A 13,542-nucleotide genomic window follows, 5' to 3' on the forward strand; every position below is an offset into this window, starting at 1 on the left:
TCCTTTCTATGTGTGCGTGTACATGTCAAATGTAAGTGCGCTGCTTCAATATCAAGCAAAAGGATAGAAAGTTGGGCGAATTGGTACGGCAACATGATCTTGGAATCTCAATATCATGGCTCACCGAATAGCACACCAGTATCTTCTTGAATAAACCTCATTAAATATTATATTTGGAGGAAACGTGCCCATGAGAAAACTGTTGACCAACTTGGAAAAATTCCCGAACCAGCTTTATGTTGCTCAATACGTGCTACATAAAAGGTTTTTCAAAGCCTCAAAGAAAGCCAGCGAAACACGATAGAGTGCCGTGCAACTAGTCGCGAGGCACTTTTTACGGACTTTGCGATCATTAAAATTCCTCGGGATAGGATAGGGATAACATTAATAAAGTGCCGGTAAACGATGGTTTTAACATTCCTCTGAATATAATGTTTAAGGAAACCGATTAATTAATAATAACTAATTATATAATTAGGTGAAATACAACATGTAGTCTTACTTGCTCCAAGCGAATGCAAACAACTTTACCTTGGTCCTGTTCAGCTACGTGGCACTTGAAAAATTTAAATTTTTGCGCTAGTTAGTGGGAGACATGGTATATTTTAGAGGAGACAAAGACGGAATTTTGCAATTTGCTAAACATTTTCAGCGCCCCAAGAGCCATATTACATAGAAATACTTCGAAATCCTTGACTTCACATTGACCTGTCGGCGCTGGGGTAACGGCAAAATTAGTCAATGAATTAGACAAACACTAATTAATGAAGTAATAGGCTGATTAATCGCTTAATCAATGAATTAATTAACCATGGCCACATGTTTATTTTCTCGTCTAAGCTAAGAAACCTATTACTGTGAAATAAACGAAGATAGAGTGCTGAAAGAGTAATTTGTCAGTATAAACTGAATTAGTGTTTCTACTTAGTGTGCACTTAAGTATGAGGGGGGTGGGGGGGTAGTATTCCTGTTACCCTTAATCTAACACAAAATAAAAACTACTATAATTTGCCATTGATCTTCGAAATAATCTTTTCGGGCGTTTCATCGACACTCAAGAGGCGCAAACTTCGCTTTGGGCAGGAGTCGTGCCCCGGAGCGCTTGGTTCCGACGACCGCGACGTTGGCCGCATCGGCCCGCATCCCATTAATTTCGATCCTACCACACGACGAATACTGCCATGCGTCCCGCGACGAAGCATTGGCGTCAAAAAAATACACAGAGTCAAGCCAAGAAGGAACTCAGTCAAACTGCCCTTCCCCTATCCTCTGACGAGGCCGACAGACGCCAAGGAAGATAGACACAAGACAAGATCAGCCGCCTCACAAACGAGTCCCAGCTGTTTTACGTTGGAATGGATGGATGGATGGATGGATGGATGGCGGCTATACCCTTTGTAACGGGCGGCGGCTGGCGCCACCTAGCCTTTTGTCCCCCCCCTCCTATTTTATTATTATTCTTTTTTTGCCCAACCTAGTTTTTACTCCTCTCCCCCCCCCCCCCAAGATAACTATCTAAAACAGTAGAGGAAACATTTTGTCCCCGATTTATGTTATTATCTATCCCTTGACTTCCTCCACCAATCCTCTAGCCTCCCCTTCGTTACTGCCACTCTTTTCTCATCTATTTGCCCTCGTTCCCCGGGAAAACCTAATGCCCCTTCCATATCTGCCTCTGTTCCCTCTGCCTGGGTCGGGCGAAGGGCTGTGCATCTCAGCACTATATGTTCAGTGGTCTCCATTTCTGCTCCGCAAGCTGCGCACCGAAGGTCCACGTCTTCAAATTTATCCCTGTATGTTTTCGTCCTCAAAACCCCCGTCCTAGCCTCGAATAATAGTGAGCTGCCCCGCGAGTTATCAAATAAGAGCTCTCTCTTAATCTCCTGTTTTTGTGACCTATACATTGATAGCGATGGCTTTCCGAGCATTCTTTCTTCCCACATTTTTCTTTCCGTCTCCTTCACCTCCTTTCCCACACTAGAACCACTTTGGATCCCCTCCCTCGGCTGTAGGTATCTATTCCTCAGCTTCCTCGTTCGGAGTGTCCACTTTGTGTTCAAACTTTTCATGTACAGATATTTGTACACTTTTCCTGCCCACCTTTTTTCCTCCAGTGCTGAGAGTCTCTGTTCAAATTTTATTTTACTTATTGCCTCTCTACCTTCAAATGACGTCCATCCCATGTCCCCCTGCACTCCCTCATTAGGGGTGTTCCCGTGTGCTCCTAAGGCCAACCTGCCTACACTTCTCTGTCTCGTTTCCATGCATGCCTGAACTTCCGATTTCATGCACAGTACTGAATTTCCGAATGTGAGGCCAGGTACCATAACCCCTTTCCATACGCCCCTAACCACCTCGTACCTATTATAGTTCCAAAGTGCCTTGTGTTTCATTACAGCCGAGTTCCTTTTCACTTTTTCAATCATGATTTTTTCCTGTTCTTCCAAGTACTTTTTGCCCTCGTTTAGCCATATGCCCAAATACTTGTATTTTTGAACATGATCAATCTTAGTGCTTTGTATTTCCAATGGCTCCCCCCTTTCTGCATTGTATACTATTACACCAGACTTCTCTCTACTGAATTGGAGTCCCAATTTTTCTCCCTCCTCTCCACATATGCTCATTAGTTCCTGTAGTCCTTCTCGGGTGTCAGCAAGCAGTACTATATCATCTGCATACATCAGTCCGGCTAGTACTTGAACTACCTTCTGCCCTTCCAGCATATAGCTTATGTCGGTTCCTATTGTGCTCTGTTCTAGTCTCTTTTCCATTTGGCTCATGTAGATCATAAAAAGCAGAGGTGACAATGGACAGCCCTGTCTGAGACCACTTCTTCTCGTCTCCACAGTGGCCCGGTCTGCCGCTGCGCACTCGGCGCCCGCCCAGATAGCGGCGATAAAAAAAAAAAAAGCTCCCTCTTCGGCTTTTTCCACGCACGCTTGCTTTCCCTGTGTCCTAACCCCTAATCGTTGGCTCCTTCCAAAAGGCCACGGCCAGGTCGCCTCGGCAGCAGCGGAGACAGAGCCAAGCTCATAGCCCGCGGGGCCGGCGTCCAGCCGGGCCTCTTCCGCCGTGGCAAAGGCGGTAGGGAGACACCCAGGAACGCGCGCGTTGTCGAAAACGAACTGGCCGCCGTGGTAGCGTGCGGCTCCGACTGTCGCGTACTGCGCCGCCTCTTAGAAGAAGTTGCAGAAACAGCCGAATAGCGAAGCACCATCTGCGAAGGAGCAATGCTTACAAGAGAGATACGCATATGTAGAAAAAAAAAAAAGAAAGCGTTGCTCCAGCATTCAGTGGAGCGGGTACCGAAGAAGACCAAGGAGGCAGGCGAACCACGAGCCAGTAAGAGAAGACGGAGACGCGACAATCACCTCGCGAGGGATGCGGCCCCAGTCTGGCGACAGCAACCAGGGCACCGCGTTTTCTCACTACCTCAGATGTGGAGGCTTTTGTTTTTATGAAGTTCAGCCGAGAGCCTCATAGCGAGAGCCTCATGGACCCCATCGTGAAATGACCGAACTCGGTGAGCGGGCATGCCTCCCGAAAGGTGTTGTCTTGAGGATAGTGTGGTGCTTTAATTTTTTTCGGCCCTTCAGTAGCGTTTTGCACTGGGCAGGTTGGTACACGTCTTAACTTGATGGTAACAGCGCCAAGGACGGAACGGTGGCGAGAATAGTCAAAATACGGCACTGATTAGCAACCAACATTTATTGCGTGTCGACGTCAATATATCGGAAGTTTCTGCGAAAACACTTAAGCATGCAAAAAAAAAAAAGTCATCTGTGGCAGACAGCTCAGTTCTAATCCTTGAGCTGAATTGCTAAAACAGAAAACAGGCGACCAATATTTGCACAACATATCGAAGTGCATAACTGACTAATTGTCAAAATCCACTCCTCAACTTCCTAATTAATTATCTTACGGCATGTATTGCAATCTACAAATTGTAGCCGGGGAGTTCTCAAGGCGGATCCATTTGGAACAAATTCTCAGAATGACACCAGTTTCGAGATATAAATTACCCAACTTTGGGAATAAATACATTGTCGGTCCAGTTACTTTCGCGCCTCAATGCATGAGAGAGCGTTTTGTCAAAAAGTAAGTGCACGTGGAACAACAGTGCATTTTTGCGGCGAGTTTGATGGCGTATGTCTCCAAACTGGTGCCATCCTGGTAATAAATTCAAAGTGGATACGCCTCGCTAATTCCCCGGCTACAATTCATAAATTTCAAAAAGTAATTAAGAAGTTAATTAGTGAACTTTCTTTAATTAGTCAAATATCTGTTTTGATTCCTCGTGATGTAATCTCCGCATCTCTGAATAATCCGGCTCAACGACTAGGATTATGTCATCAGCGACAGATGATTTATTAAAATTCCGGGTAACTTAGCAATTATCACCCCGTTTACTGACGTCGACATGCAATAAAAATTATTTGTTAGCGCCGTTGCGGGCAAGGGGGGGTCTCTTTTCGTCATCGTCCTGTCTTTAAACTTCGGCCATTGCTTGATTGTTTTGAATTTCGTTTCAGTTAAAACGTACACTTTATTATACCTTACTAAAATGCGCTGTTTCGAAAATTACATCGGCGGACAAACATGGCCATATTAACATACGAATAAATGGCCTATTCCAGAGACAGTGTAATTCAAGATGGCGACTTGGTGGGTCGATCCTGATACCAGTGCACAATGCGTGTCAACGCCGGAGCTTTAATGTATTCTGTAACGGCCGGCCTACCTTGGAGGTAGCGCAATGCACTGCGTGCGTGGGCTGATCGTGATTGTGTTATTGCATAACAGTCGAATAGGTGTATCACGTGGACTTACATCTTATGCCTTTTTTCTCGGGCTTTGGTGGCGGCGTCTCTATCAGCAGCCGCAAGGGCCACAGCGCCACGTCGGAAGAATAGTACGGGGATTGTTCCAGAAGCTCGACCGCTTTTTAAGTCGCCTAGTGGGCCGTAGTGGACGGACAATCTCTGCCGGACAACGCCGTGGTTCAGCCTACGGGATGTTGTGCGTTGATAATCGAGGCCGAACATTAGTTGGTCCAGAGTGTGTGGTGGCTTCATAGATTGTAGGATCACCCACGAAGTCGGAAAAGATCAACCACGAACTAGGCGTCTCAGGTTGTATGCGAAAGCTCCTTGCAGTGCAGACGGCTAATTAGTAGTTGCCGAGATCTTGTGGCACAACCTCGCCGATATGGTGGCTTTCGTTGGTGGAAACCAGACTAGCAGAATAGCAGACGAGTCAGATGTGACCGAGCCGCCAGTGTATATGTGGCAGTATAGGTGCTATAGTAGTTTGAAATTTGCTCAAGAGCAAAGAAAGCCAGCGCTGAAACAAGACAGTTGGCTTCGCTATTGATACCAGGTAACGCCATGGCAATCTCCAACGCAGCATATATTTCCAATGCGGCAGTGAAAAAATGAAGCATCTGCAGTAATGAGGCTGAGCGGGTTGCGCACTTCACGAACACAACTATATATCTGCAGGCGGATGATTGCGTTTTCTGGCAAGGTATCGTAGCTGGCGGCGAAGTAACTACTGCGCACACATGCAGTGGTGACATTGTGAGCGCCTTCACTTTGGCATGGTTCCCGCAATTGACGTGCTCATGGGGAGGCCGAGACACATTCTGAGAGCTCGCACTTGCATTCCTTACAAGAGTTGTGTGTTCGCCTGAGAGGGTGCAGGAAACGAGTACCGCACGACGCCTTCACACAATGCAGCATAGAGACAAATAAGGTGTCGACACACCATCCACCAACATTGTTGGAAATTTCGGGAAATTCGGGCGAAGGAAGAAGCTTCTCGCTTGACCTTCAGACATACGACGACCACGTCGTGAGTTTATATGTGGTGACACCAAAGAATTTGTCTCGTAACGTAGGGAATTGGAGTGCCTGCAACTTTGTTTCTGTAGCTCGAGACGTCACACTTTTCAGGTGACATTTAAGGCCTCGCGTCAACAGGCATTTCTTAATAGAGTCAATGGCTATCTTGAGCCTATAGCATGGAACACACGTCTTTTGTGCCTTGAACACATACACACATGTCAGCGTACGCGGAATGTAGAATGCATTCTTCCAAGTCAATAAGTGTGATGTTAAAAAGCGTCGAGCTCAGGGAACCTACTTGTGAAGTCTGTTCGAAACAATGTAGCGTCGTGTCACCGTAACTTGTAAACATGTACACTGACCTGTCAGTCAGGTAGTCAATGCAATACACATTGCTGTAGGTTGGCGCACACTTTGACGAGCACAATGACTCATCAGGCATGCACCCAGAACTTTTTTTTCAGAAGGGGGGGGGGGGGGGGCAACCCAAGGTAACATTTCTATGCAAATGAGGGGAGGTTACCTTTACTAGGATAAATGTGAATAATGCCCACCGTTCACCATCAAGACGCGTGAACCCGCAAAGAAGAAATGAAATAAAGTGTATCTCACAGGTACGCCTGTGAGATACGCCTGTCCTTTACTTGACAAACAAAGAACCGCATCAAATGGACTTATCAGGAAAGAAGCGCAGGAAGAACGCTGCCAATAGCAAGCGATCAAGAGAAAGTGTAAAATAAAGATTTCTTTAACCCAGGAAAAATTATAGAAAAATATATATTTGCGGAACGATCACAGTTCTTTTGGATCCCTCATTTACTGCTCTACGAAGTTAAGTGCCAAAACCGACTCGTATTGTTATTTGGGAAGTTGCGTAAGGATGCGGGATCGGCAGTCCTGTACAACCTTGTAGATCGCAGGACGCTGCGGTTCTGGACGTACTGCGCCCACCGCGGAAGGTCATAAAGACACCCACATGAGCACAGCAGAGAAGTGGCTGCGTCAGGCGGCTCGGCTGATAACTCTAGAAGCGTCATTGAAAACACACGGAATCATTCTCCACTTCCGGCGGCGTTTTCACTGCTTCCTTTTTAAATACAAAGATGTTGATTCATAAATATTTCCACAAACAACGGTTAAATTTGTTAATTTTTTATTTTGCTTCCCGTTTGGCTGTCGCCTCGGCTCTCTCCCTTGTAGATCACTTAAGTTGTCAACTCCTTGCGACTCTTGTTTCCAGTTGGCAATATTGCACGAAAAGTGCTGTACAATTAGGGAAAAAACCAGACGAGGTAACGGGTGACATTCATATTTTTTATGGGTTCAACGGTTAATGCAGGGTTTAATGAGTACGTGCCTGTGGCTCATGCACACTCTACTACGATTTTACAGGCATGAGACAGAGTATGAGTTCTGAGTGCAGGTGCATATGAATACGAGTCAGTGCCGATTAACGTGAATAAGAACGAAAGCAAGTGATGGGGATTTTGAGTGGATGTACGTCAGTATGAATGTTAGTTACCGTCCCAAGTTCGTGTGGACGTGTATTACGAGAGCGTCGGTGAGGGGGAGCGGAAGTGAGTGTGAGCTTGAGCGGGCGCGCTTAAATGAACAAACGTGGACGTGACTATAAACACAAGCGAGTATTTAACGAGTACACGAGTATAGGAGTGATTAGGAACGTGAGCACCGATGAGCGCGAGTGCACATGTGTGTGACTGAGTGCATAGCCAGCTAAAATATGCGTGAGGGAGGATGAGTATCAGCTCGTTCTGCCGACCTATGCCCACTGGAACGTACAGCCGCCAATTCTTATGGATTTTAAGGCCATCAGAATAGCTGTGCGTGCCACAATGTCAAAGGCCTACCACCCGGGAAGACGCAAACGGGATCGAAGTTTCAAAGGGCGCGCGCGGCGTGCGCGAGCGACGGCAGACGTCACCGTGACGTCAGGCCCCGCCCATGGCCGAAAAGCGGCGGGGCCCCGCGGCGGCGCCGGTGCCCGCAGCCGGCTGCCGCCTCCGGAGGAGAGACTCACGAGCCTCCGCCAGAGCCGGTCGGCTGGCCTTCGACGGAGAGCGCGATCGCGGGTGCCTGCAGCCGCCGCCGCCGCCGCTGCTGGGACGATGATGTGCGCGCGGACTCGGACAACACGCGGGGAAGCGGGCTGCTCGCGCTAGGGCGAGGCATGGAGCACGCTGGCCGCGACAGCCGCTCGAGTCGACGACAGACGAGAGGGACTCCGCGCCGCTAGACTTAGGCAAATGCAGGGTCCCGTCGGCCTGAGGAGCCCGCGGTGCGGCCCGTCAGCGGAAAGGACGCGGCAGGCCTCCTTCCAGCTGCTGCTGCTGATGTTGATGACCGTGGCGACAACGTCCGAGGCGCGACTGGCAACGGAATCATCGGTCTCGGATGCGGATGCTCTGGTGAGTGACGGCACTCTTCACAAGCTCGCGAGCGGTGGTTATTCTTAATTGCTCCTCTCTTTTCCAGTGCATGAGAATAAACTCCGCACGAATTTATGTCCGCAGTCGGAGAAGTCCGGGGCAAACGGAAGTAACTTAAGTAAACTTTCCTGTCAAACTCGAGAGCGTGAAACTCGACAGCGACCGATAGAAGAGATACTTTCGTAAAACTCGAGAATGACGTGACCTGTCAAACAGGTCGCGCACTTGCAGTTTTTCAAATGCCTGTATGTTATCTGCTGCAGAAATTAATCCAAACACTTGACTCCAGCATAGGTTCCTTAACCGCGTTGTCCCTCTCTGTTTTCTCTCACAGCTTCTGCACTCGAGCTGTGGACTCGTTGCGCTAGTCGGGACCCATCGGGTGCCTTTTCAACATATGTGAAAGTTGTTTTCTGGAAAGGGTGAAAACGCTCACCGCGTCGTGCCGTTCACTTCGCCAAGTCACTTTCTCCTGCGTGTAGGTGAAGTCTGCTTGCGAGGAAGTGAGCCCTGCCGGAGTTGTGCTGAACTGAAGGCATCGTGACACAAGGTGAGGCGTGCAGACACCGACATAAGAGAAGATAACCAAGAGAAGAATGTTGTCTGGCTCTTTTTCTCTTGTGTCCGTGTCTGCACGCCTTACCTTCCGTCACGATGAATGCCTACCAATCAGCTCAACTTTCTGTGGTTATAAGAGCTGAAGACAGTTGACCTTCAAAGATTAGCGATGCTCATACGAAATGCGTTGCAGTCAACTTTCTACTCTTCAAATAAGCGCGCACAGCTGCTCCGGCGCCAATAACGTACATGCGCACGATTTTGTCGTGTGACAACATGTCATCAAATGCGAAAGACGCACCTTGTTTATTGCATACTGCTACAAGTGTGCGGAAAGGCCTTTAGCATTGGGACGGGAATAATCTAGCTGCATGATCATATTTCGTTTACAGGGGACAACAGGATAATACAGATCACGGTCATCTGCTTTTCAGTGTTTTCTTGTTTCCTTTGTTCGAAGTAATTTGTTTTGTCGCTGCATAACTTGCACGATCAACGAATGGGACCGTAACGGTTTGATTCGGTTTGTAGAGCTGCCTATCCGTTGTTCTCCATATCGTCGCAAGCCAGAGATTCCGCTTACATCCTTTGTAATGCGAAAGATGATCGGTTTCGCGGATTGATGGCCAATAGACGGTGCGCAGACGCATCGCGGGTGGCTTGGCGATGGCGCAGACCGCTTCAAGTCGGTGATTGGAGGAGTGCGCCTAACAGCCTGGCACGGGCCCGGCAACCTGTTTCCAGACGGAGCCATTTAATGGACTTTCGTCCGGACACTGATGCATAGGCGTCATAATACCAAACCTCGTGCATTTTCTCCCGCACTATAATCAGTGTAGCGCTGCAGAGCCGATTTAGGTTTAGTTAATCCCTTGTCAAATCAACCCATATATTCGCTTATGCGAACGATTGTGACTGGCATGCGCAAGGACACTCGACAATCACGATAGATAGGTCAGGTTAGATGACCGCCAATTTTAGACTGTTTGCAGAAATACTCAGTGCGTTAAGATTTAAGCACGGAATATCCTCACAGTGATACGATCAGCGGTCACCGCAACCAACGTCTAAATTGCGAGTGTGACGGTTCTTTTTATATGAAATTACGCGCTTGTGCGCGGTGTTAAATTACGGATACCGACAGTCGCAAAGTTTTTCGTTGAGAAACTGCAATAATTTCGCTCGAAGTCACATTTCCTTATATCCCGTTTGCAAGGCCGCTATTTCTCTAGACTTTCTAAAAGCGTGGGCGCGCACGGGATGCGCGTACGGCCGTCTTCAATTCTGACTTCGCGCTCCAACAGCAGCACAGATTCCGATGACAACTTTTCGTCACCGGGGAGCGATTTCTCGCTGGTTGCACGGGAACGTGCTTCGACGCGTTTACTTTTGTTTGTTATGCTCGCTTTCGTGACACCACGCGCTCCGCACGCACATCTCCGTTTGACGCTACACCGCGCACACCGCATCCCCTGTACTAACATACGCCGCGCGGTGCACGTACAAGTCTAGCCGGCAGAGTCTTCCCTCGCCACATTCAAAAAAAAAAAAAAAAGAAGAAGAAGAAGAAGAAAACGCAGGCATCCCGCTGCAGTGTGAGCTCCGTTTGCTCACTATACCGAGAGCCGCGGAAGGGCGCGGACCGTTTTCCAGAGCGAAGTTGCACAAACTTCCTGCGCCGGACTACTGCGTGCCTTCCGCGAAGCGTCGGCGGTGTCCCGCCGATGCGCGCGCCCTTCTATAATGCATGGGCGAGAAAACGACCTTCTACGGCCGGAAGAGAAAGAGCAGGCGATTATGGCGGCCGTTTAGACCGTCTCTTCTTGCCGCTCCATTGGTTTTGCTCAGCTGCAGCAAAAGGCGTGCGCGAACGAATGAAGCCCCGTCGCCGTGGGTATACTACACGCCGGCCTGTTCTGACAGGGCAGCTTAAATGGGCCGCGAAGCGACCCTTTGTCAAAGCTGCGGTTTCTTCGTTTTTCGCGAGCCGGACTCGCGGGTGCCAGGCTCGAGAGGCCGTAATTTTTAAAGCGGAGTAGAAGGCCGACGCGGAAGCACGCAGACTCCGCTGCCTGCGTTATCTGTGTGTTATCTTCATGCTTCGACGTCCTCCTGCGCCGTTTCGAAATTGCTGTTATATTTAGACAAGCTAGGCCAAACAAGCATTCTCGAGAAGTAGCCACACACTGCTCAAAAGTATCTAACAGTAACGAGCCAGTGCCACAGGAGGGATCGGGAAAAGGGCCAAGATGAGAGAAAGGCAAGGAAGGTGCACGAGGGTTAATTATAATAGCACTCGGTTACTAGCCAGTGTCACGACTAAGCTGAAGCTTAGTCGTGACAGGACCAGCGTACATGTAGCTACAAGACAAGTTGACTTAATTTGACGGCGAAGTGCTTAGGTAGTGCCTTTTAACATAGCACTGAACGCAAAAGAAAGAAGAAAAAAGAAGAATGAAAAAGAAAAAAAAGGGGCGGAGGGAAGAAAGTTGTATTGTTGTAGACATCTGTTGTTACTGCGCAAAGCGGAGATGTTAATGCGAAATCTAAAATTATTTAGAGTTTTATAAACAACTGGGATGGCTCAAATTGAAATAAGAAGTAACCGGACGCAAACGACCAAGAACGTTTGTGGCTAAGAGGCTTCATTGACGATACTTGCAATGGTTGTTGAATGATCGCGAAGTTGGATTTCATAGCAACGTTGAATGCGTAGGCGCAAGCCCGGCGTGGCATGTCGAACGCCACCGATACACTGATATACATCTGATACCTTTGCGCAACCATGCTGCGTCTCTCCCTATACTGTATAACTGATGCCCTCGGGGATGCGCACTGTTCTTCAGGCGCAAGAAAACCTGCCGGTTATAGCGGCTCCAGCGACGCATTAGAAGCCATTCTGACGTAACAGTCGCGACTAAAGAGTGTGAATGGTTAAAAATAATAATAAAAATAACGTAATTCTACGCGGTAAGCAGGAACTTTTTATGAAAATATAAAGGAGCGATCTTCCGTCGACGTATGCCGAGTTGAATTACCTTGCAGAAAAGTGTGAAAGACAAAAGGCAGTACGCAGGCACGAAGTGAAGGTTGCTTATCCCGTCGCGTAATGGCGGTGGTTCCCGTCAGCCACCACGGCCGCCATCGTTGAGGCAGTTCCTCGTGATGGCAGGCATAACTCATGCGAAAAGACAGAACTACAAAATTTAAGCGAAATTCGCGACGTTTACATTTTTCTCTCTTTTTTTTTATGTACGCACCCGCGTATAGCGCTGGCGAACGGAATTCAAAACGCACTGGCTCATATAAAAGTCATATGTATTATTCTTGGGCGTAATTTGTTTTCCAAACGCCCCGTCGCCGCGGCTCCCGTGCAAACACCGCCAGTGTGCACCCGGTACACAGCCAGAACAAACTGAAACAAAGCCTTTATTGTGCTTGCACACTTCTTTTACGCGCCTCGCTGTGCGAGCTCTGCACACTTAATCTCGGCTCGCGTCGCACAGAATGAGGCGCGTTATATTTACCCGGTTGTTCGAGGTGCGCGCGACAGCAACGTGGCGGACGCGACGCTGGCTTTATGTTCGCAAACGCCGCACTAAAGGTGTGGCAGAGCGGACGGGCTTGTTTTATTAGGTTATTCATTTTTTTACGTCGTCGGCGATTCATGCGCGTCTCGTTTACCAAATGACGTCGAGTGGAAGCCCGCTATATGAAGGTTATTGCGACACGTTTACTGACGAGGACTAAATGCTTCGCGCGGAGATCGTCGCCTGAAGCAATAAATAATTCGGTAGAGCAGGATGTGCCTGTTTGCAAGTGCCGAAGCAGGACATCCGAGGTGTTCGGAGAATCGGTGCAGCCGCTGAATCACGCCGTGCGCGTAAAGAGAGCGAGAGATGAAGACAGAGAGATATACAATGGGTTAGAAACGCGAGAGATTAAGAAGAACCTGTTCCGGTTTAAAGCCGTGCATAGCGGGAAGGAGATAACAGAAGGCAGACGAGGGACAGAAGAGGAGCAAGATAAATATTGGGCGTGTGAGCGAAAATGGCGGTCACCGCAGCTCATCAATCGCGTAACGGGCATAGAAAACAAGAATCGAGGAGATTCACGCAGCTCAGCCGTCGTAGGCAAATGAGATCACTTAAGCCAGTTCCACTTAAGTTCTTTCACCTAGCTCGCTGTCGGCTCGGGGCACGGCACCACCGTGGCACGGAAAGGGGTGTTGCGTGCTTCTCAGAAGGCGATCACGGGTGGAGGCTTTTATGGGCAACAACAGCAAGTGGACAACGAAGAGTTGTTCGCTGTTGAAGTCCAACGAGGACGCAGAAAGTTTCACCTGCAAGGGCAGCTTAGTCCTCGCTCGGGCTCGATCACGGAGACGCACAGAGCAGTGACGAGGAAGAACGCAGAGCGTGGGGTCAAAATTAAGAACGCCAAGTTCGTCGTTCGTAAGATCGTGCATCCCGTTGGCATTATCATCCTTATTGCCTTGCTGGCTGTCGAACTTAGCCGGTGGCCGTTCATACGACGCGTTTTTGGGCTCGAAAAAATCGCGAGATTTAACATCCGAAAACAGCTTACGGGCTATGAAAGACGCCGTAGTGGTGAATTACATCCCACAAGCTGGGAATCCTTGATATGCATCCAAAGCTCGATATACAGTGGCGTTTTTGAATTTCGCCACC

At 48.6% G+C, this 13,542-nt stretch overlaps 2 protein-coding genes across 2 annotated transcripts in view; both read left to right on the top strand.

Moving 5' to 3' along the window:
- LOC139055828 (uncharacterized) overlaps positions 1–3,206 on the top strand; it is a 24,698-nt gene extending 21,492 nt beyond the window's left edge. The window contains exons 2-3 of the mRNA XM_070533377.1: positions 2,785–2,855; positions 2,987–3,206. Of these exons, the coding sequence (XP_070389478.1) occupies positions 2,785–2,855; positions 2,987–3,206 (291 nt within the window). The remainder of the gene's footprint in view (positions 1–2,784; positions 2,856–2,986) is intronic.
- Positions 3,207–7,866: 4,660 nt separating this feature from the next.
- Positions 7,867–13,542, top strand: part of LOC135898491 (matrix metalloproteinase-2-like) — a 273,911-nt gene continuing 268,235 nt past the window's right edge. Inside the window, exon 1 of the mRNA XM_065427434.1 lies at positions 7,867–8,272. Coding sequence (XP_065283506.1) covers positions 8,111–8,272 — 162 coding nt within the window. The 5' untranslated portion in view covers positions 7,867–8,110. The remainder of the gene's footprint in view (positions 8,273–13,542) is intronic.

Source organism: Dermacentor albipictus, chromosome 2 (assembly GCF_038994185.2).
Source record: "Dermacentor albipictus isolate Rhodes 1998 colony chromosome 2, USDA_Dalb.pri_finalv2, whole genome shotgun sequence".
NCBI classification, from domain to species: Eukaryota; Metazoa; Arthropoda; class Arachnida; order Ixodida; family Ixodidae; genus Dermacentor; species Dermacentor albipictus.